Consider the following 22,844-nt stretch of genomic DNA (forward strand, 5'->3'; position numbering starts at 1 on the left):
AAAAAAAAAACCCGGTGGAGGTCGGCGATTAGGGCTTCAATTCGGGAAAGAGGAGAAGAAAAGAGAAAGGAAAATAAAGAAAAAAGACAAAAGGTGAAGGATTAGTCACTAATTAATATTAAAAAAGATAAAAATAAATATATTTTAGATACGTTAGATAAACATGATCCATTAACCACGCTTAACGGTTAGCTAATCATTTTGTAACAATCCAATAATATTAGTGACAATTTTGTAAAATTTGAAAGTTAGGTGATCAAAACATAATTTTAATCAAAGCTTAGGGATAGTTGATATAGTTCACCTTTTATTTTATTTTATTAAATAATATAAAATAAATTTATAATATTGTTATTTACTTATTTATATCTAATGTGATGTTTATATGCATTTTAATAAATATTTTTAAAATATACAATTTTAGTTATAGAATATATAAATAATAAATAAAAATAATACAATATAGGAGAAATCTCAAAATTATACAATTTTGATTCAATGTATAATTTGATACATAAATTTTGATTTATGTACAATTCTACACACTAAACTTTAATTGTGATTCGAATATATACATAAAACTTTAATTTTGATTTAATGATACATATTTAAAGAAATAAATACATCATATTACTTTTTATATTGGATAAATATAATTATTTGTGTATGTAAAATGATGTTATATCAATAATTATGTTAATAATACAAGAATTGTATCAAATCAAAATTTCATTTGTAAAATTGTACAAAATCAAATCTTATATATAAAATTACATATTAAGCCAAAATTTATGCATAATTTTCAGATTTAATCTTACGATTTGAAATCTTAAAAAACACTATAGTTATAATTTTACAATTTTAATATACATTATGTACTAAGTGTTTATTTATTTGATTAAATCACTCATAAAATTAGTGAAAAATAATTTTGATCATATATTATTTGGGAAATAATTATTATTTTCATGTTATTATTAAATGAAAATTTTAAATAATTTAGTAATATTTTATAATTTTTTAAATTTGAGTGACTAAAATGTAAATTTATTAACAATTTAATGATTTTGGGTGAAAATTACCTAAATAAAATAGTTAGAGTAATGTTTAATTATAACATTACACCTAATGACAGCACAGTCCCATCCTGACCCTTTTTAAAATTAATTAATTAAAAATGAGGATGCATTTTATTAATTGGTGACAAGTAAAATGTCCAAATTCTGATCCAACAGACAACAGTTGTGTTGTCTATTGCTCTTCGTAGCTGGCACGACAAATTCCTTAATTTGCAAACCAACATTAAGAAAAATATATATATACACAGAAACCGAGAGAATGTCCATATCTAGGTGAAACTTATTTTAATCAAATACTTAGGAAAATTAAATATCATCAAATTTACCAAATTGCAATTTTATAACATTTAACATAGAATATTCATTATCCTAAATGTGACCTACGTTCGAATAATATAATCGTCCTAAATTTAACTTGCTATTATAATTCAACAACAATAACAAAAAAATTCATACGTTATAACCGCCATCCTAATTTTTAAAAAGAAAAAAAAAATATGTTTTTGTTGGGTAGGGATTGCCTCTATAGAATGAAATTTGCAAAGTTTGGTTGGTTTAAAATTTATAAAATTTTCAATGAATCAATATTGTTTTCGATGAGAATTTTATTTTTCAATTTTCTTAAAAGTTTGAGTGTAGGGATGAATTCAAAAATTCTTTTAATCAGGGTTGGGATTGAAATTTTTAAATTTTTAATAGGTCAAAATATAATTTCATCATTGTTGAAGGGACTAAACATAATTCTTTTCCATTTTTGACGGAGGTCAAAGTAGAATTTTACGATATATTTACTTAAAATTTCATTATTCATAAATGGACTAAATTGCATGATTGTCTTTGGGGTCGACCCTACTCGAGTGTCTAGTGGCGGGTCCAGAAATACGATTTAAAGGGGTAGGGCGAAGTCAAAATTTTTAAATAAATGTAAATTATATATTTTATGATAGTAAATATGTAATTTCATCCTTTTAATAGCTAATGTTTTTATAATTTTGGAGGATTAAACCAATTTTTATCATCTTGAAAGTTTAAAGTGTAATTTTAATATTACTAATTTAAAAATTTATAAATTATAAAAACTCAAATAATTTTTTTTCATTTTATGGGGCCGATACGATATTGATAATTACGTCACAACAATTTATAAAATTATTTATTAAATATGAAATTGGATGAGGGTATCAAATAATTTAATATATTATTTGAATGTTAGGTCATAGAATATGTATACCTAAAAATCTGATTAATCTGATTAATATCTCCCACTATAAAAATAAAACTAAATGAAATATTTTAATGAATAAAGCATCTTATGTTTAGTGTGAAGATGATGCTTCCCTGCATTTGTGGAGTTCTATATTTTCTCTTTGTCATTTTCAAGGTTTCAATTTGGGAATTATGAAAATAATAAATAAAATACCTATTTTTATATTTACAATTAATTCACACACTATAAATTAGAAAAATAAAAGCTCGATTCAAATAAAACATGTATTATCATTTTAATATCATTTGTTAAATATTTTCCTACTTTATACAAAAGTGAATTAATTAAAATTAGATCATATCACATTTACGATGTGAGCGAATAAAATAGTAAAATTAAATGTTTAAAGTTCATACAATTTTAAGTTTAAATATTAATTTTATACAAAATATAAAAAAATGAAACCCTCATTTTGATATATTTCACTTTGTTAAAAGATGATTTTTTAATAATTAGTAATTTTTAACCGAGTTAATATCTGGTTGCCTTATAATATCAACTTGGTAAAAGGTATGGTATATGGAAAATCATTTCGTATCCCACTTATGGAGAATTTTAAACTCCACAAGCGTTGAGGGTTTGGCACGTAATTTATAAGGTGTAATAAAAATATAATATATATAAAAGAGACACTTGTCACACTTTTTACCTATTTGTAGAGTTTAAAAAATTCGTAATTTCGATATAATGTACAATTTCGTACATAAATTTTGATTTGATGCAATTGTATAAATGAAACTTTAATTTTCAATTAATTTTCATATCTTGTCAATTTTAATTTCGATACAATTTTGCACAGTTTTTCATTTTTTCATACAGAAATTGTTAATATAATATTTTACTAACTTAAAAAACAAATGAATAAATTAATTTGTTTTCAGATAGATATAATTTAAATTTATTCGTATTATTTTTAGTCTATTTTGTTATATAAATTTGACAACTAAAATAGATCCTTCAAGATTTAATAAGATATTGTCACATTTTTAATTCTTAAAATTTAAGTAATAGACGTGGCATAATCTTATAATGTCACATCTTTAATTTTTTTTATTTGTTAAGTTTATGGATTTAGTTGCATAAATCCTAAATTGAGGGACTAAATCGTAAATCGAATGAACAACAGCAATTTTCACTGTTTATCTGTCACACCATATTTGTCCCGCTCTCCCAACTCAACATATCTGAATTTTCTATTCTATCTTATAATAATAATAATAATATAAAATACAGAAATCTTCATTTTCACACTTTGATTTTTAGCTATTACACTGCAAAACTTTTTTTTTTCTGTATATAAACCCTCACTTGTCTCTCAGTTTTCCTCACTGGGAAATTTTGTTCTTTACCATCAGCTCGTAGCTTCTTATTTCGTTTAGTTTGAAGGGTGGTTTTATTTACGTATGGGGGCTTCGATTTTGTCTGATTTCGGAGCCGAGATCCTGATCCCGGTTTGCGCCGTGATTGGGATTGCCTTTTCGCTCGTACAATGGGTTCTAGTTTCCAAAGTGAAGCTTTCTCCGGGCCGGGAGTCGGTGAACAATGGTTCGGGCGCCAAAAACGGGTACTCCGATTACCTCATTGAAGAAGAAGAAGGTCTTAATGACCATAGTGTTGTTCTTAAATGTGCTGAAATTCAAAGCGCCATTTCTGAAGGTTGTTGCTCTTTTTCACTTATTTTTTGATCTGGGGTTTCTGAAAGATTTATCCTTTTGAGCTTAGTTTGATTCTTTTGGGTGTCTGAAATACTTAACCGACAAGTTTAGAACTTTAGATCTTTGGTTTTTTCATTGTGCTTTCTTTATGTTCGGTTGATAGAGATTTTGGCTTATCGCCTTAAGATTTGGTGGTTTCGTGGATTATTTATATTGCAAGCTAGGAAAAACTAAAGCATGTGCAAGTTATCTTGATTATATGTATATACGTGTGTATGTGCATAGATATGTACATGTACATGTAATATGTGTATGTGTATGTGAGTGTATTTGTATATGTATATGTACGTGGAAAAATGAAAAACTAAAGCATGTGGAAGCTATCTTGATTCTTGAGTATATGTATATGTATATGTATATGTATGTATATGTATATGTATATGTATATGTATATGTATATGAATATGTATATGTATATGTATATGCGTATATGTATGTTTATGTGCATATACATGTAGTGTACATGTATATGTCTATGTGAGTGTGAGTGTATACATATATGTATTTAGATCCAATGCATTGTTCATTTCCTTTCAAGAAATGATTTTGTTACGTAGGGTTATTGGTTTACATTTGCTTGCTCTGTTTATTGCTTTCCCTCTTGGTGCTAGCTAATTTTCGTATTTATGAGTTTACAGGTGCAACTTCGTTTCTTTTCACCGAGTATCAGTACGCTGGCATTTTCATGGTTGCTTTTGCAATCTTGATTTTCCTTTTCCTTGGCTCAGTAGAGCGTTTCAGTTCAAAGAGCCAGCCTTGCACGTACGACAAATCTAAGATTTGCAAGCCTGCTCTAGCCACAGCTGCATTCAGCACCATATCTTTCTTGCTTGGTGCCATCACTTCAGTTGTTTCTGGATTTCTCGGGATGAAAATCGCTACCTATGCAAACGCTAGAACCACCCTCGAGGCAAGGAAGGGAGTTGGAAAGGCATTTATAACCGCGTTTAGATCTGGTGCTGTCATGGGCTTTCTTCTTGCTGCAAATGGCCTTTTGGTGCTTTACATTGCCATCAACTTGTTCAAACTTTATTACGGCAATGACTGGAGTGGTCTTTTCGAGGCAATCACTGGTTATGGGCTTGGAGGTTCATCCATGGCTCTTTTTGGCAGAGTTGGTGGAGGAATCTATACCAAAGCTGCTGATGTGGGTGCTGATCTTGTAGGCAAGGTGGAAAGGAACATTCCTGAGGATGACCCTAGAAACCCAGCTGTAAGTTCAGTACTTAGATTTTGGAAAAGTAAGTTGCGGTTTTTCCTTTCGGATTGTCACCTAGTTGTTTCCTTGTTTTCAGGTGATTGCTGATAATGTCGGAGATAATGTTGGTGATATAGCTGGAATGGGATCTGATCTTTTTGGGTCCTATGCTGAATCATCTTGTGCTGCACTTGTTGTTGCTTCCATCTCTTCTTTTGGCATCAATCATGAATTGACTCCAATGTTATATCCTCTCATCATCAGTTCCGTTGGTATCATTGTTTGTTTAATCACAACCTTATTTGCAACTGATTTCTTTGAGATCAAGGCTGTTAAGGAAATCGAGCCATCATTGAAGCGGCAACTCATAATTTCAACTGTTCTCATGACTATTGGAATCGGGATTGTTAGTTGGATAGCTCTTCCATCTTCCTTTACCATTTTCAATTTCGGAGACCAGAAAGCTGTGAAGAACTGGTAAGCCGTTTATTTACCGAAATATATCAAAAGTCGTGCTTTACTAGAAGTCTAGAACAAGTGTGTAACATCGAGGTTTTTTGCAGGCAACTATTCTTATGTGTTGCTGTTGGTCTTTGGGCTGGCCTAATTATTGGTTTCGTAACTGAGTACTATACTAGCAATGCATACAGGTAACAGTCTCAATGGCGTTATTTTTTCTCCTCGGGTCATCCTTAGTCTCGTCATTGATTTTAACACTATCTTTGTTTTCTCTTGCAGCCCTGTACAAGATGTCGCTGATTCCTGCAGGACTGGAGCTGCGACTAACGTTATTTTTGGCCTTGCGTTGGGTTACAAGTCTTGCATTATTCCTATTTTTGCTATTGCAATCAGTATTTTCGTTAGTTTTAGCTTTGCTGCTATGTATGGCATTGCTGTTGCTGCCCTTGGAATGCTGAGCACCATAGCTACCGGGTTGGCTATTGATGCTTATGGTCCCATCAGCGATAATGCAGGAGGCATTGCTGAGATGGCTGGCATGAGCCACAGAATACGGGAGAGAACAGATGCTCTTGATGCTGCAGGCAACACCACTGCTGCTATTGGAAAGGTTTCATGTTGTTTCCGCTTAAGCATGACACTTATTTCTTCTTTAAATCAGTTTGGCATAACAAGTTTGTGTTGCCTTTTCAGGGTTTCGCCATTGGTTCAGCAGCACTGGTTTCCCTTGCTCTCTTTGGTGCCTTTGTGAGCCGAGCTGCTATCTCAACTGTCGATGTATTGACCCCTAAAGTTTTTATCGGTTTGCTTGTTGGGGCAATGCTTCCTTATTGGTTCTCTGCTATGACCATGAAGAGTGTGGGAAGTGCAGCTTTGAAGATGGTCGAGGAAGTGCGCAGACAGTTCAACACAATCCCTGGTCTCATGGAGGGCACCACTAAGCCCGACTACGCTACCTGTGTTAAGATCTCTACTGATGCTTCCATCAAAGAAATGATCCCACCGGGTGCTCTTGTCATGCTCACACCCCTCGTTGTTGGTATCTCTTTCGGCGTGGAAACTCTTTCCGGTGTCCTCGCTGGATCCCTCGTCTCAGGTGTTCAGGTAATATAAAAAACAATATGATTTAGAATTGAATGTTAAATTCTTAGGATATCAACAATATGTCTTGGTAATATTTGCAGATCGCTATCTCTGCATCCAACACGGGGGGTGCTTGGGACAACGCCAAGAAGTACATTGAGGTATCTTCGATTTGGCCGATTTAAGATTGAGCTTAACGAAAAGTAATCTTGGAATATTTACACTCTTGATTTTGTTGTAAAATGCAGGCTGGTGCTTCACCACATGCAAAATCTCTTGGCCCCAAAGGTTCAGATCCACACAAGGCAGCTGTTATCGGCGACACCATCGGTGACCCTTTAAAGGATACATCTGGGCCATCGTTGAACATCCTCATCAAGCTAATGGCAGTCGAATCACTCGTCTTCGCTCCCTTCTTTGCTACACACGGTGGGCTGCTTTTCAAGTTATTTTGAGTGAAGGTCAACAAAAAGTAAACAGCTAATGGTCCATCCACCCATTGCTGACTCTCTCAATTGATCCATTTGAATCTGTAGAACATTTTGAGTTACCATATTCTCTTTAGAAAGGTTAAATCGGCATTGAAAAATTTTCCCTTGGTAAAAGGGTTGACAAAATAACTTTGATGATGTTGATAATGGTCAACCTAGAAATGAGTTAAAAATGTCCCCTTTTTTTATTGCGGCTATTATTATTTTTTGTCTCTCTTTTCCCTTTCCCTTGCCCTTTCGTTGTTCTAATATGCTTGGCTTTGAAGTTTGAACAATTATCAAGAATGGATTATTGAACATTGGTGAAAAAAAATGTAAAAAAGTTGGCTTTTCTGTATTCAAAATATTTAAAGTTCTATTTTTTTTATAATTAACGTTTATTTACAAAAAAAAAAAAAGCGAATCAAAACATGTCGGGGATATGGATGATTAGGTGGTTGTTGGCCACATTGACTGTGCGTTCATTAGGGCAAAAGATTGTAATTTTTTATTAAAATCGTATAAAATATTTAAAATGGTAAAATTATTTAAATTATTAAAAAAACTAAAAATTGTAAAAACTTAAATATTGAATAATTATTAAATGTTATAAAAATATTTTAAATTTGTACAGAAAATTATTAAAATAATAAAATATTATTTAAATTTTTAAAATTATTAAAATTGTAAATAATTAACGAATCAAATAATTCTCCTTCTTCAATTTTCTTTACAAATTTCAAAAGAATACAAGAAAATTTTCTATGTTGTCATCTTCTTCTCTTGATTTATTCCAAGATTATTACTTTCAGATTCGCAATCTTGAAATAATAATAACATATGGTTCGAATAAAAATTATAAAATCATTTAGAAATTGTGAAATTTCTAATTAAATGTCATCTATTCACAATTTTCAATTTTTTTACAATTTTTAATAATTTTTCCAAAATTTAATAATTTTAATAAATTTTAAACTAAAGTTTTATATTTTTAATAACTTTTTTACAATTTTAAAATATTTTTAACAACATTTAATAATTATTTAAAATATTTATTTTTACAATTTTAAATTAATATATATTTTAACAATATTTTGATCCAATGGGCCGTTTTGTTATTTAAATTACATTTAAATACAAAACAGATTTCTAAATTTATTGAATCAAACTCGACCTTACAAACTCGTATATTTGTAAATGGCTTCAAATTTCAAAATTGATACAGTTGATCATCATAAAAACTTAAATCCAATCCGGATTTGTCGACGGCTACCAAGCACACACCTAAGACCCCGCGCATCTCCATTGAAGGAACTTATTGAGAGAATCAAAATTAAACTTGGATCATCAAAATTTGAAAATTAAAGCAAAAAAAAATTGTTTTCAATTTTTCTTAATTGTTGGATTTTGAGAGATGTCGTCGAAGATCAAGGTGGTGGAAAAGGTTCAACCTTTGAAGCAATTGGGTGGTGTCGTAACGAATGGAAATGGAAATGGTGAAGGGTATAATGCGGTTGTTGGTGATTATGCTTATTATGCCAGCTTGAGGAACGATGTGTATTGCGCTGCTGCTTATGGGGATTTGGGGAGGCTACGTATGTTGGTTGAGTACCTGGGTTTTTCTCTTAAAGAACCTGATGCCCTTGGTTACTATGCCCTCCAATGGGCTGCTTTGAATAATAGAACCGACACTGCCCAGTATATCATAGAGGTTTTTTTTTTTAATCTTTTTTCTTGGTTGTTTGATGGATTTGCTGAATTGGGTTTTTGGCTAAGAGTTGGAAATTTTTCATTTTGAGAATTCGAGTGTATAAGGTTTATTTATTTGGTATCTAATATATGGAAAAATAAATTCTTTAGAAGGTTCTTTGAATTGTGTTTTAATGGGAATGCTGAATTTGATATTGGGAATACATGCTTTTGAGCTTTGGCCATGAAATTTAGGGTTGTTTTGGCATTTTTTAAGGTTTAGTTCTGAGATTGTTGAAGTTTTCATTGATATATATATACACACGCATATATCATTAGAAGGTTTGTTGAATTGAGTTTTAATGGGAATGCTGAATTGGATTTAGGGAATGCATGTTTTTGGGCTTTGGCCATGATTTTTAGGGTTCTTTTGGCATTTTAAGGTTTAGTTGTGACTTGTTACATGCTGAAGTTTTCATTGGATTAAATTTGAATTAGTTTTTTTTTTTTTGTGTGTGTGTGTATATAATATTTCTCTAGAAGGTTTATTGAATTGTGTTTTAATGAGTCATGATATTTTAGGTTGATTTGGCATTCTAAGGTTTAGTTGTGGCATGTTAGTTTTGAGTTTTTCATTGGATTAAGTTAGACTATATTGAGTAGTTTCTGGGTTGTCTCGAATTGCTAGCATGGTGGAGATGTAAATGCAAAAGATCAAAGCGGGCAGACCGCCTTGCACTGGAATGCAGTGCGAGGTTCGATACAAGTTGCCGAGGTTTTACTCCAAGGGGGTGCTTGGGTGGATGCTGCTGACGTAAATGGCTATCGGGTTAGATTTTCTTTCAATGTGGTCGAATTTAATGCAGTTGTTAGTGTAACACGTTGAACATCACATATATGGCCATTGGATTTAAAGTCCTACCATATTGGACAGCAACATTGTCATCTGCATCATACGCCAGACAGTGGGTTTCAACTCCTAATTTGATGCTCGTTTTTAAATTTGATCGTGGGATGATTATCAAGTGCTCAAATCGATTATGTTTCTTTTATTTCAATCTCTGGATGAATGCATACTTATTATTTTTTTGTAATTTTCTGCAGATAACACATGTTGCTACACAATATGGTCAGACTGCTTTTCTCTATTATGTTGTTTCAAAATGGAATGCTAACCCTGATGTTCCTGATAACGAGGGGCGGAGCCCTTTGCACTGGTACATGTTCACTTGAACGGTCTAAAGATAAGGCATTTTGGTGCCATTGATTCTTTTTTATCGATTTTGTTTTGCCTAGAAATTGGTTGATTATGGTAATGAAAGTTTTACGAGTGTTAAGTCTGTTATTTTTATTCTGACTTCCTTTCATTATGGATAACACTAGGGCTGCTTATAAAGGTTTTATGGATTGCATTCGTCTTCTTTTATATCTCGATGCAAATAGAGGATGCCAAGACAGAGAGGGTAATTTTCTGATTCTCAGACTGAAAGTGTGATTTCGCTTGGTTAACCATGATTCATGCATAATTTTACTCGGTTAACCATGATTCATCTTTATTTCAGGTTGTACTCCACTTCATTGGGCAGCTATTAAGGGTAATCTAGAAGCTTGCACGCTCTTACTACAGGGTAGCCAGGAAGGCTTAGCGGTCACTGATAATTCTGGCCTTACACCTGCACAGCTTGCTTCTGAAAAGAAACACAGAAAAATTGCTTTTTTACTTGTAGGTTCCATATGATTTTAACTTGGTTAATGAATTTTCTTTGATGAATAGTTCGTTATGTATTTTATTTGTTTCTATATTCAATCTGTATTGTTTTCCTTAAACACCAAACTCTGCAGGGAAATACTCGAAGGTTGCATGAATATCGATCTAATGGGAACAGCCTTCTTGGGAAACTTCCAAAATTAGGACTTGCACCAGTTCTTTGCTGCGTTATTGTGGTACATCTGACGACCTATATTCATTCCGTCATAATGGGTGCGTCTCTTGATCTCTTCATGACAATGTTGCTCCAAGTACCCTTTACGGCTCATGTTTGGACATGATTATGGGGATATGATACTCATACTCGAGTCCAAGTAACATGACTTCATGAAAGTTAATTGTGCCATACCATCAAAACCGTACCTATCTCTGTCTCTATATTACCTTTTTATTTGTGGCTTTGGATATTAATTGCAGCATCAAATTTGCCGAAATTGACAGCTGGATTTGGCATTCTTGCATGGTTGGGTGTTTTCCTATCTTCTGCTGGTTTGATTTGGTTTTATAGGTGTAGCAGGTATATTCTTTTACATGGACATTACTTATGAATCAAAAAGAAAATCTGGGATAAATTATCAAAAGTGAAATGCATTTTGCCATTCCTTTTCTTATCTTTTTCCTTCTGCAGCAAGGATCCGGGTTACATCAAGATGAATGTCTCTGATCATCAAAATTTGAAAGAAGATGTGCGTTCAGTTATAAAATCCGGGATATATTTTGTTTCTTCAAACCCTATACGTAGAACATTTTAAATGATTTTATACAGTTTCTCACTATAGAACATTTATCTTGTATGTTCTGCTAGGAACCCTTACTGAAAATTGAGGCAAATCATCCTGCTTTGCTAGACGGGAATTGGTCTCAGCTTTGTACGACATGCAAGGTGCTTGCCGAATCTAGTCTTTTTGTCTATATGTTACTCGTTTGATAATATCCGCTTTCTCTGATTCATTTTGTTATGTTATTTTATAATATCATCAGATTATCAAGCCTCTTCGTGCAAAACACTGCTCCACTTGTGATCGTTGTGTCGAACAATTTGACCATCATTGCCCTTGGGTATCAAATTGTGTTGGCAAGGTAGGGACTTGAATACTCATGACATTGCTCTCCAAAAATATAGAAAATACGGGTGAAGTGCGATGGCGGGTTGGTTACAAACTTATGGTCATGCCTATAGATTGAATTTCCCATTCGAAAGAGAATAATATTTAATTATTGACGAGCTTCTTTTGGTAACTTGTGATGCAGAAAAACAAATGGGATTTTTTTCTTTTCATTGTTTTAGAAGTTATGGCGATGGTGATTACCGGTGGAGTTGCTATGACACGTATGTCATTTAATCAAATTCCAAGTTCAAACTATTTCCCAATGTTAGCATAGTAAACTTTTTCCTCCCTGGATGTTGTACAAATGTGTTATTGTCATGTATACAGGAATCTTGATGGATCCGATGGCTCCAGTGGGGTTTTCACCGATGTTTAGCCATGCTAGTACTCATCATATTGGTGCACTAACATTTTTGATAATGGATATTTTCTACTTCTTTGGAGCGTCAGCATTAGTTGTTTCACAGGCTACTCAGGTATGACTTGAGGTTTTATGATCCATAGTTGTCTTTTACATATCTAACTTCTGTTGGACATGAATAAATTGCAACAGATATCTCGGAATATAACGTCGAATGAAATGGCGAATATCATGCGGTATAGCTACCTTAGGGGTGCCGATGGTCAACTTAGAAATCCATATGATCATGGATGCTGGAAAAACTGCTCTGGTTTCGTGATCAACGGCTACAATGAAGATGTGCCAATTGCTGAAGATTCAGCAAATTCTGAAGAAACTGGGATGATACAAATACCAAGGGATTCAAACTTGCAAAACAGCAATTCACATGCTCCAACGGACATAAACGGCCATATAGCTGTACATGTAAATTCTAGCAACACCAATGGACATCATGGCCCTGTTCATTCTCCACTGCAGCCACGTTAACCATACCTGAATCAGAAACTGAGAGCCGAGCCTTTGTGATCAGGCCTTGGTCACGGATGGAATTGTACCCATACCGCTGCATCATCACGATATTCATATCCAGGTAAGTTGAAACTGATGTTACAAACTTCTCTCGATCAATCAGTTGCTCATCCTTTGTGATCCAAGGTTATGGGTCTAATTTTTTCGATTTGTCACATTTTTTCAATGGTTTTTGCAATCCGGGGCTCAGTTTAGGGTGCTTGAACGTTGAAAGTAATCCGAAACGTTTCGGGTCGAATTGATGTTGTAAATAGTTTCATTCGTTTATTTATTACTAATAAAATGATTATCATTCAAATATTGATTAGGTAATGCCTATTACTATCTTCCTAATAATTCTAAAACATATATATTTTGTTATTACTGTACAAAAACATTTGATTTAAATAACAATAAATTTAGAGTTTTAGTTTAATTAGAGCAGAAACTTCCACCTATAAATAACAAATCAATCAATTAAATAAGCAAATATCAATGTATAAATCATTACAACTTAAGAATGGATTCACTGTGTATATGTGTGTGTGTATATATATATTCTGCTTCTTTGAGGGTTGAAGCTGATGAAGGCAAATGCAGAAACCTACTATCAAATATGAAATCACTGCGGCTGCTTCATGTCATCCCCAATCTTGACATGAACATCTATGGATATAATTTCGAACCTATTTCTCGACAAAAGGAATTAATCAAATGCTTCAGTAACTACGAGTCTACGACAGTCTATCTGACTCTGAAAGTTCAAGGCTGATGCTCAATCTGAACGAAAAATCGAAAGAAAAACCTGCGGAGGAAACGACCCAAGGTTATATGGATTACGACAGGTTTTGATCGCATAGTCAATTGTTGTATACTCCAATAGTATCAATCAGCTTACCTAAAAGACCTTGGGACTATAAATCTCACTTCGAAACAAGGAGCAACTCATGCATGATAATTTTTCGAAACTCGCCGTTGAAGTAAAGGTTCTAGTCGGAATGAAGGAATTCTGCTCTGCCACTTTTTGGCTTCGTACGTCTTATTCCATGCCTGTATTATCTCATCGATTGTAAACCCTAAACCTGCAAAACCGAAAGGATAAGTTATGCCTCTAAGGTTGATGCGGATGTTAGTTGCTAATCTGGAGTTACGAATTTTCCAACAATTAGTTACCTTCCGGTGCTTTGTTATTTGAGCAATGGTTCTTTACCATAACGGCTATATCCATAGGTGAAGCTCCAGCATGTTCAAATTTCTCAACAGCCACTTCCAAACATTCTTGCCAAAGAGGTAACCCTAGTTTGAATTCCATGATCGAGCGTTCGTAAAGAATGGTACCCCATAAAAGGTTTATCTGAGCACTCATTGTGAGAGCCTGCTCTGCAACCTCGTCTGCTGATATATCTTTGAATAAACCATCCAATCCCATTATTTGATTTTGTTCCTCATTCGGTTTGGAAAGCTCACGTAGGCGTTGCACTTGTAATTCCTCCCACATCAGCATGCCCTTTTCTATGTTTTCCTCAGCATTGTTATAAAGTTGCAGGACTTTCTTGGAAGGCCAAGTTTCAGGATTAACATTGTTGCTAATTGCGTAATACCAAGAAAGCTTTGCCTGTTCAAACTGTTGTTGACCGAGAGCTAGAAGAGCTTCGTAAAAATCAGGTTTGATCCTCAGTGCTTCCTCGTAACTCTTACCTGCTTTGGTATATTCTAATTGCGCCCAATCATAGGTAGTTTTGATCTGCTTAAGTACAGATTCTTTCGAGCCATCATTCGTGAAGTACACCCTCTTCCTCACCCGGGACATATGAACATTTCCCCAGTTGAACAATGCTAATGCAGTCATCTCTCGGAATTTCTCAGCTGCGCTGCCGAAATGATCCTGAGCCTCTGCGCTTGTAACTGTATCCTCCATGGCCTCGGAATATGGCTTCATACCAAGTTCATGAAGATTCAAGTATGCATCTGAATCAAAACTAACATGGTTCTTGAACAATTGGGCGAACTCGATTATCCAGTCATCGATGCAACATGAATCTTGTCTTGCTTCCGTAACCTTTCCAGCATCCCCATTTTCAAGATTGTGAACTTCCTCACGCTTGAATCTTTCAAAGAATGGATCCTGGTCGGAATTTACTTCTACAACATACAGCCTCATGGAACCCTGTGATACTGCTGATATTTCTGCCAATCTCAGTTCTTCATCACTCGTGATTGTAACTAAATCGCATTCTTCGTCTCTGTATTTGACAAGAACTGCTCTCGAGCTAGGAAATCGATCATGAATAATTTCCCTTAGTTGCACAAGGCTGCAATTAAGTGGCAACTGAGCGCATCTTATATCTTCACCGTAAATCAACTTCACGTTCTTCTTTGATTCTTCTTCCATTTTACTACTGATCATCTCCTGTACGACCCGTTTATCTTCGGCCTTCTTTTCATTCATATTTTCATCAACCTTCTTCTCCTGAATTTGGTCCACACGAGCTTTATCAATCTTCTTGTTCTTCTTCTTGGTTTTCTCTTTAACAACTTTTGAAGCACTAGGATGTTCAACGTATTCCGGAGGCAATTCAATCACAGTATCATTGACCTGTAGCCCTCTTTTCTCAAGTGTACTTTGTACTCTTTCTGAAATCTCCAACGCCATAACATTATTTGGTTCCATGTTCAAAACTGTATTAACATCTCTAAACGCTAATTCCAACCGATTCAAAGCCTCGTAACACCTTGCCCTCTTTAGTAACGCTTTACTATAATTCGGTGTTACCTCTAAAGCCAAATTACATTCACGAATCGCCCTAGGGTACTCACTCGATCCCATCTGCATATAACAGGCAGCCATATTGCTCCTTAGATGGCATACATCCATGTGATTCTTCGGAAGCAATTCGAGCGCCTTTTCGTATTTCACCATTGCTCCTTCATGATCCCTCCTCTGAAACAGTTTGTTCCCTTCTTCCTTCAATTCTCGAGACATCGATACGAAGACCGCCAAGTCTGAATCATTCTGTTTAGGATTAGTAACATTACTATGAACTGCTTTTCCTGTTTGCTTCTTGTTCTTTACACTATGCTTCCCCATTGCAAATCCAAACAATTTCTATATATGGATGTATATAAACCCTATATCCTAAATCTAATTACCCTGAAATCACTAACCCAAAAACTAAGTAATTGACAAACAACTATAAAGAAAGATTTGAAGGTCTTAGGCACCAAAAACAATAAAAACCCAGAAATTATTTCCAAACAAAACCTTAAAATTAGGGTTTCAATCCACAAAAATAACTCCAAAAACTTAAAGTAAAATGGGAATTCTCTCTTACCACAATGCAAAATATGAATCACCCAAAAATGAAAATACTAGAAATAAAAGAAAAATATTATCTTTTATCCCCTCCAAATCAGGAATTGTCACACGTTAAAACAATGAATTAAGAAATCCCAATTCAGAGAGAAACAAAACAATCTCCAAATCCCTCAACTTCAGCAAAAGAAAGAAGACCTTTTTTCAAAACAAAAAGAAAAAAAAAGTTCAAGGCGAAAGAGAGAGAAAGACTTATCCGGGGAAATGAAGTGAAGAATGGGGTATGGAAATTTTCCTGAAAAAAAAAAAGATTATATCTTTTAATGAGAAAATGGGGTATTATGCAAAGGAGAAAAGAATATGGAACCCATATACAGAAACAAACCAACCAAACGTTTCTCTTTTTGTTTCTAATTAGAGGCTGGCGAAAAAGGGTTTATCATATTTCTAACTCTCTTCTCAACTTTCAATTATCCTTCTAATATACTCAAATTCATGTATTTTTATATTGACAATAATATACATGTTAATATTTATATATTTTTTATTTAAATATCTATGAAACTAATGATTTGGCTTTGATTATATCATTTTAGTGGTAAAAGCATCTTTTCATTAGCATTGTACTTAACAACACTTAAAATCTATGATTACCATCTTTTTTAAATATGAAGATCAATGATTAAGTACTTTATGTTGATATAATCATCAAAGTGTTACAGTAATAATGTATGCCATGATTTTTTTGGTTAAATGTGTAAATATAAAAGAATTCATTAAATATATTTTGTTAATGGTACTTAAACATATATTCTTATGTTATTTTTAAAATTTATTAATTAATTATATTGTAATTTATAAAATTTTTTATTGAATTAGTGTCACTTATCAATTAGGTCCCAACTCGTTAATGAAATTACTTTAATATCCTTTTACATTTAAAATAAATTATATTATTTGAAGTTACTTTAGTATTTTTATTTTAAAAATACGAAAAAAATATATAATAAGATTTGAACCTGCACCAACTTAATTAATAGTACATTTAATTTATCACTCAACCAAACTTTCATTTTGATATATTTTATATATTTCTAGTTTAATTTGTAAAATTTATTATTTCCATCAATTGTATATATAATTAATTTAATATAGTAACAAAAGTTTAACAAAAAATAGTGTTAATAGTTAAACTTAAATTTTAAAATCTGAAAATAAAAGGATTAAATTCTTAAAAATACAAGCAAAAGATTAGATTTCTAATATTATAAAAGTATAGGGACTATAAGCACATTTTAACCTAATAATTAACAGTAAGGCAATTATGGAAGGCAAGTTTGGGCAAGTGGCAAACTGCTTATAAACGGCAAGACAGCTGTTGTCGGCAACTCAGATCAGATCAGATCTAAATCCTTATTTTTTCAGCTTTTGTTCGTTAACATTGGTGTGTGTGTATCGGTGTCTTAAGATTAACGTGTCATCTTGTCGGGAAAAAAAGTTGTAATAAAAGATTCGAACAAAACGTGACATTAGCGATTCATATTCAGCCCCCACATTCGCTCCTTCGACCCTCCAATATCTGACCTTCTCTTTTTTTTTTTTTCATTTACTTTTAAAACTTCAGCCAGGTTGTTTTTCCTTATCAATGTGGGAAAAGGATTATATAAATATGTAGTTTAGGTCAGTAATTTTATATTAATAAAAATAAATTTTAAAAAAATTCTAGAATTTAAGATAAAATTATTAATGTAACATTAAACTATTAAAAATAGATAATATCTCTATTTCGCACCATCTTTTCTTTGACGCTCTCTCGTAAGTATAAAAGATATTTGTAAAATAAATGAAACTATAAATATATAACGATAAATTTAGTTCTTAATATTTATATTTTTATTAAATTAGTTATTATTAGTTGATTATTAAACTTTCAATTTTTTAATATTTTTAATGAAAATATTGATTAAAATATTAGTTTCTTTTATAATTTATGTGGTTATTTATGTATATTTTATGTTGACATGATACTATTTAAAAATAGTTTAAAATTATAAAATATTTTAAAAATAAAATATTCAAAATTAAAAAATTATATAAAGCTCATAATTTTTTTAGAAAATAGGAAAAAATATGGACTATCATGTTTAAAGATTTAACATTTTAGTCACTATATTTAAAAATTATATTAAAAATATGTTTTTTTAAAATTAAAATAAACTATATATTTAATTTGAATAAAATTTATAGAAAATAAAAATAAAAAATAAATTTAGAATTTCCTTTTAAAATATGAAAATATGAAGAATTACTTGTTAAAACAAATTCGGCTTAGGTTTTTTAGCACAAATGAACCCATTGGGTCGTAATTTCACTTCCAGTCCATTAGCCCACCTGCATGGTCTCATCGTCATCTTCACCAGCCCTTGATACCGACTCATTATGTTCTTTTTCTTCATAATCGAATATTTTTACCTTCATTTTAGGGAAGGAAAAAAAGAAAGGATGATTGTGGGGTTAAATTTTGAATTTGGAATTGAAAGTAACATCTCTCCAAAAGGGGGGAAAATGAGGTTGTTTATTACGTTGGTAGCAGCAGTTTTATGTATCTTATGCATCAATGTCTTCGCCGATCCCGTTTTCCCATCTCATATAGGTATCTCCATTTTTCTTTCTCTCTATTTTTTTTTATCTGAAAGTTCCGGTTTTTAATGTAAAACTGAGACCTTTTTTTTGGGGTATAATTCATCTGAATGGTGTTTGGGTTCTCGGTTTTCTTTAATTATCTTTAATTTTGAATTTTCATGTGTGAAAATACAGAATAGTTTAGCTTATGAGACCTAATTTAAAATAATCATGCTTGATAATTTTTTTGGTTTGCTTTGTTCTAGATTAATGAATATTTTCTGGATTGTTAGGTATGCTACTTGTTTATTGTTAATGGTTAGTAGTGTAATGTATGCTCCTTTTCCAGTCCTTCATAGTTAGAAAATGAGTTTTTTTCTTTTTTCTTTTTATTTGGAATTTGATTCAACCTAGTGTTCTAATAGAATGGTGCTAAAATTAGATATCCTTTGTCATTCAGTGGCCTGAGATCTATCCTTGTTTCGGTAACAATGAGGAATGTTTTCCGTTTTCCGCACAATTAGAAAGGATTTGCAATTGTAAATAGTTTTTTACTTGTAGCAATGGATTTTTTAGAGTTACTAATAGGTGTAGAAGTTGAGTATTTATCCGTTTAAAGAAAATTTAATGCTGAGAGCTGATTGTAAGATAAATCCGGATATTACGGATCATAGATCATGTTCTTATGCCTGTGTAATGTGTATATGTGGACTAATGAAAACCTTTTGGTTCTTAGAGTTTACTCTTAACCCAAGGGTGCTAATAATGGTGGTAGTCATAACCAAATCAGTCTTTGTGGTTGATATTATCTTGTGCAGAATTTCCATCCTACTCTATTGAAGTTGAATTATTGACTGTGTTATAGTATCCCTTTTTTCATATTTAGAATTTTCGTTCAATAGCTTTCAAGTTTGCTTGCTTGCTGAAACTCTCTGAACAACAGCTGGCACATTTGGCCATAGCTCCCGTGAACCAAAATACAAGATTGAATTTCATACAGAAGATTCGCCCTACCATCCTGTGAGTAAGCTTAGAGTTTAACATATTTTTGTTCTTCAGTCCTACTTTTGATAAAATCTGAATGAACATATTGAAGTTTTTCTTTATTGCTTATTGCATCTTATTCAATCTTAGCTGAAGATTTCACAATCATGTCCACGAATTTACAGTACCAGTAGATCATACTATACCCTTGATAATGAAGTTTTTCATCTTGGGTTCCCTTCTCCTAGGTTTTCTTTGTGCACCGTCAATAACTATCTTAACTTGAATAATTTCCATATGATTGTTGTTTTAATCGGCTGGTTTTTCCCTTTCATGTGAACCTGTTAAGTTCTATGTCGATTTATCCATTTGACTGATAATATTTTGCAGGATGATGGTCAGGAGTCTGTTGTTATGCCCAATAAAGATGGAAATAAGTTTTTATGTTTCTTGCCGAAGGTGGGGAAAGCCAAAAAACCAGTAACCCATCAAAACACTAGTAGTATGATTGTGGAAACTGAGAAACGGGTTAAACTGAAGACACCTGATGAACTACTGGAAGTACTGAAAAATCAATGCTTTGTCAGAGTGAGCATTTGATTCCTACAAACTGTTCGTTTGGTTTTTCCTATTCTATATGTTATTCTTGTCACCTTAAAATAAAAGGAAGGGGAGGGAGGGACCTTTGTTCTTCCATGGAATTGTCATTGTGTGCTGCTTATTTTCATATCTAGCTTATGTTGTCAACTCCTTCATGCAGCAAGAGGGTTGGTGGTCTTATGAATTTTGCTATCAAAAGCAGTTAAGGCAACTACATTTGGAAGAGGATAAGGTAGCCTTTAATTCAATCTATTTAAGGTACTAGTATTTAAAGGTTTGAGGGTTCTATCTGTGATGTATTATTTTTTTTTCTGATATGAACCACAGCAAATTTATGAGCTGAACCTGTTATGGACACTCAAATGGATGATTTTCGGCACTGAATTATTGGCTTGCATCATGTATCTGAGTAGTAATTTGTATAATAGGCGGTAGTTAATGGTAATAATAGTTGTAAAAGCAGCAGTTTTTAACAAATCTTCTTCTGGACTTGTTCTTGTCACTTTGGATTTACTTGGAATTGAAAATGTAGTTGATATGAAGCGTTAAGAATAATTATATTAGTTTTTGTAAGTATTGCAGGTGGTTCAGGAATTTGTGTTGGGTGTATATGATGAGGAGGCCACTGCTGCCGTCAACCAGAATCTCTCTGACATCTCCACATTGAAAGATCCTCGCTCAAAAGATGCTTCGCAAAGGTCTGCCTTAAGTGTGGCTTGGAAAAATTTAGATCGCACTTAATCTTTGGTGTATTTAATTTTGTTTCTATTATTTAAAGGAAAAGAGGTTTCAAGTGGTGAAAGGTAAATGGTTGCATTGAATAAAATGAAGGAAAAGGACTAACAGTTATACTGGTTCTCACAGGTATCACGCTCATCAATATACGAATGGAACTGCATGTGATCTTACTAATCAGCCTCGAGAAACTGAGGTATGAAGCAATGAAGTACAGAATTTTTGTATGGTTTCTAGTTTTGCTTTGGAGGGGTAGAAAAACATATTTGTAGAGGTTTATAATGTGTGTTTGTAGGTGAGGTTTGTGTGCTCGGAGCCAAGAGCGATGATTAGTTCAATTACAGAGTTATCCACATGCAAGTATGCACTAACTATTCAATGCCCAATGCTCTGCAAACACCCGTGAGTCTCTCTCTCTCTCTCTCTCACACACATCTTAATGCTAAGGTTAGATAATAATCTATGTTGCTCAAACTCTTCATTTTCATGTACCTGTGTCAGACACGATACATAGATATGAAAATATGACCTCCAAAGATTCTCCAAATACATGGAGAAACTTAGAAAAGTCTAACCATACCCATGTCAAATACATATCCATATTCAATACTCACACACAAGTCCGAGTAACATAGTTGTTGATACGTGCCTGTTGAAAAGATCAAAGATCAACCATAGAAGTGAGTTGGGAACTGTATGTAAAACATGACTGAAAACTTATTATCCTTTATTCCCAATACTTGGACTTGGGTGTTAGCATCGGATAAGGATATATGTATCACATTGGCATGGTTTGATTTTTCTAAATTTTATTATGTATCGGAGGATCGTTGAAGGTTATATCCCCATATTCATGTGTTGGGCACGAGTGTCAGAAATGAATATTTTAATAAAAATAAAAAGTCGGAAGTGACATAGGATGATAGTGACCTGAAACAATCATGCATTGGGTCATTAATTGAATGGTGAACGAGCAAGTATTAAGGTGCTTCAAAAGTGATTGATAGGTATAATGTAGGGAGAAAAGAAAACCATTTTGGGGGTTCTGTTTTGTGTAAGGGAAACCAAGATGACAATGGATGGTTTTAAAAAATGAATATCTGACGCTATCCGTTCTGCTTATAAATTTTGTCATTTTGAAAAATAAATTATGATCCACATACTTGATTTTGCAGATTATTCCAAGAAGAGAGACCAGTGTGGCACACCATTAATTGCAATATCCTTCCAAAGGATTACAAGGATACAAAGGTTGATGACACTCATTTTACTATGATGATGGACTCAGATGATCCATCTACATATTCAACCAAATGACTGCTGTAAATCTTCATTCACCTTTTGCATACATTTACAAATATATATGTCTTGTCTAACTGAAAGTATTACGGTATCAAATTAAATTATTTGATATATATTTTTTTTACAAATTATTCTTGTCCTTTGCAGATTACGTTCTTTATTAACAAAGATAACAATTCAAGAATTTGAAGATCTGACATGCATCTGTCAAAAAGACTAGAGTTTGGATGAATTGTCTCAAAAAAAAAAAAAAAGATTGCAAAGATTGCAACCTGTCTTTACCATGTCAAAGATAATATTATAGAATAGTTAAACTTCAAGTGTGTTTTCTTTTGTACAGAATAGAAATCATGAGCCACTTCATTGGAACTAGCCAAATACATAAAAAGCTTTTATTGAGAGCATGACAAACCACTAAGGACCAGTTCTGTATTGCTTTTTAAAAGTACTTATGGAAGAAAAGCTGAGTAGATCAAGTAGTTTTTGGTTGAAATTTTTAATTTTTTCTCTTTCAAAAACATTTTTAGTGTTTAATTACTTT

The 22,844-nt window shown here is 32.7% G+C and overlaps 4 protein-coding genes across 5 annotated transcripts; 3 read left to right on the top strand and 1 right to left on the bottom strand.

Moving 5' to 3' along the window:
- The first annotated feature begins 3,521 nt into the window (after window positions 1–3,521).
- Window positions 3,522–7,480, top strand: LOC108464253 (pyrophosphate-energized vacuolar membrane proton pump-like). The gene is made up of 8 exons (XM_053024337.1): window positions 3,522–4,002; window positions 4,700–5,274; window positions 5,357–5,736; window positions 5,823–5,909; window positions 5,998–6,328; window positions 6,412–6,822; window positions 6,903–6,962; window positions 7,050–7,480. Exons 1-8 carry the CDS (start codon window positions 3,750–3,752, stop codon window positions 7,254–7,256), a joined length of 2,304 nt encoding a protein of 767 aa, XP_052880297.1. The 5' UTR covers window positions 3,522–3,749; the 3' UTR covers window positions 7,257–7,480.
- Window positions 7,481–8,409: 929 nt separating this feature from the next.
- LOC108464344 (protein S-acyltransferase 24-like) lies at window positions 8,410–13,072 on the top strand. 2 transcript variants are annotated; one of them, XM_017764604.2, is made up of 13 exons: window positions 8,410–8,982; window positions 9,649–9,789; window positions 10,065–10,177; window positions 10,344–10,423; window positions 10,523–10,683; window positions 10,803–10,941; window positions 11,146–11,245; window positions 11,357–11,414; window positions 11,534–11,611; window positions 11,710–11,808; window positions 11,980–12,058; window positions 12,165–12,313; window positions 12,391–13,072. In XM_017764604.2, the coding sequence occupies exons 1-13, from the start codon at window positions 8,686–8,688 to the stop codon at window positions 12,724–12,726; spliced, it is 1,830 nt and encodes a 609-aa protein (XP_017620093.1). In that variant the 5' UTR covers window positions 8,410–8,685; the 3' UTR covers window positions 12,727–13,072. The 2 variants fall into 2 exon arrangements, with proteins under 2 accessions (XP_017620093.1, XP_052880117.1); XM_053024157.1 differs by lacking the exon at window positions 9,649–9,789.
- A 48-nt stretch (window positions 13,073–13,120) lies between these two features.
- Window positions 13,121–16,534, bottom strand: LOC108464342 (protein PHOX1-like). The gene is made up of 3 exons (XM_017764602.2): window positions 13,921–16,534; window positions 13,646–13,829; window positions 13,121–13,552 (listed from the first exon to the last, which is right to left on the bottom strand). Exons 1-2 carry the CDS (start codon window positions 15,833–15,835, stop codon window positions 13,693–13,695), a joined length of 2,052 nt encoding a protein of 683 aa, XP_017620091.1. The 5' UTR covers window positions 15,836–16,534; the 3' UTR covers window positions 13,121–13,552; window positions 13,646–13,692.
- Window positions 16,535–18,477: 1,943 nt separating this feature from the next.
- On the top strand, window positions 18,478–22,796 carry LOC108461734 (protein OS-9 homolog). The gene is made up of 9 exons (XM_017761660.2): window positions 18,478–18,713; window positions 19,626–19,702; window positions 20,057–20,254; window positions 20,427–20,498; window positions 20,849–20,964; window positions 21,131–21,197; window positions 21,297–21,403; window positions 22,177–22,323; window positions 22,451–22,796. Exons 1-8 carry the CDS (start codon window positions 18,500–18,502, stop codon window positions 22,316–22,318), a joined length of 993 nt encoding a protein of 330 aa, XP_017617149.2. The 5' UTR covers window positions 18,478–18,499; the 3' UTR covers window positions 22,319–22,323; window positions 22,451–22,796.
- The last annotated feature ends 48 nt before the right edge of the window (window positions 22,797–22,844 follow it).

This window comes from Gossypium arboreum, chromosome 13, assembly GCF_025698485.1.
Source record: "Gossypium arboreum isolate Shixiya-1 chromosome 13, ASM2569848v2, whole genome shotgun sequence".
NCBI lineage: Eukaryota > Viridiplantae > Streptophyta > Magnoliopsida > Malvales > Malvaceae > Gossypium > Gossypium arboreum.

Bases quoted from the DNA above. Each gene is read 5' to 3' on its own strand.
- LOC108464253 (XM_053024337.1), top strand. From the start codon at position 3,750: ATGGGGGCTTCGATTTTGTCTGATTTCGGAGCCGAGATCCTGATCCCG. The intron at 5,275-5,356 runs GTAAGTTCAGTA...CCTTGTTTTCAG, and splicing joins ATGACCCTAGAAACCCAGCT to GTGATTGCTGATAATGTCGG. The intron at 5,737-5,822 runs GTAAGCCGTTTA...GGTTTTTTGCAG, and splicing joins CAGAAAGCTGTGAAGAACTG to GCAACTATTCTTATGTGTTG.
- LOC108464344 (XM_017764604.2), top strand. From the start codon at position 8,686: ATGTCGTCGAAGATCAAGGTGGTGGAAAAGGTTCAACCTTTGAAGCAA. The intron at 11,809-11,979 runs GTAGGGACTTGA...CTTGTGATGCAG, and splicing joins TATCAAATTGTGTTGGCAAG to AAAAACAAATGGGATTTTTT. The intron at 12,059-12,164 runs GTATGTCATTTA...TCATGTATACAG, and splicing joins CGGTGGAGTTGCTATGACAC to GAATCTTGATGGATCCGATG.
- LOC108464342 (XM_017764602.2), bottom strand. From the start codon at position 15,835: ATGGGGAAGCATAGTGTAAAGAACAAGAAGCAAACAGGAAAAGCAGTT. The intron at 13,830-13,920 runs GTAACTAATTGT...TCGGTTTTGCAG, and splicing joins AAATAACAAAGCACCGGAAG to GTTTAGGGTTTACAATCGAT.
- LOC108461734 (XM_017761660.2), top strand. From the start codon at position 18,500: ATGTTCTTTTTCTTCATAATCGAATATTTTTACCTTCATTTTAGGGAA. The intron at 19,703-20,056 runs GTGAGTAAGCTT...AATATTTTGCAG, and splicing joins AAGATTCGCCCTACCATCCT to GATGATGGTCAGGAGTCTGT. The intron at 21,404-22,176 runs GTGAGTCTCTCT...TTGATTTTGCAG, and splicing joins CCAATGCTCTGCAAACACCC to ATTATTCCAAGAAGAGAGAC.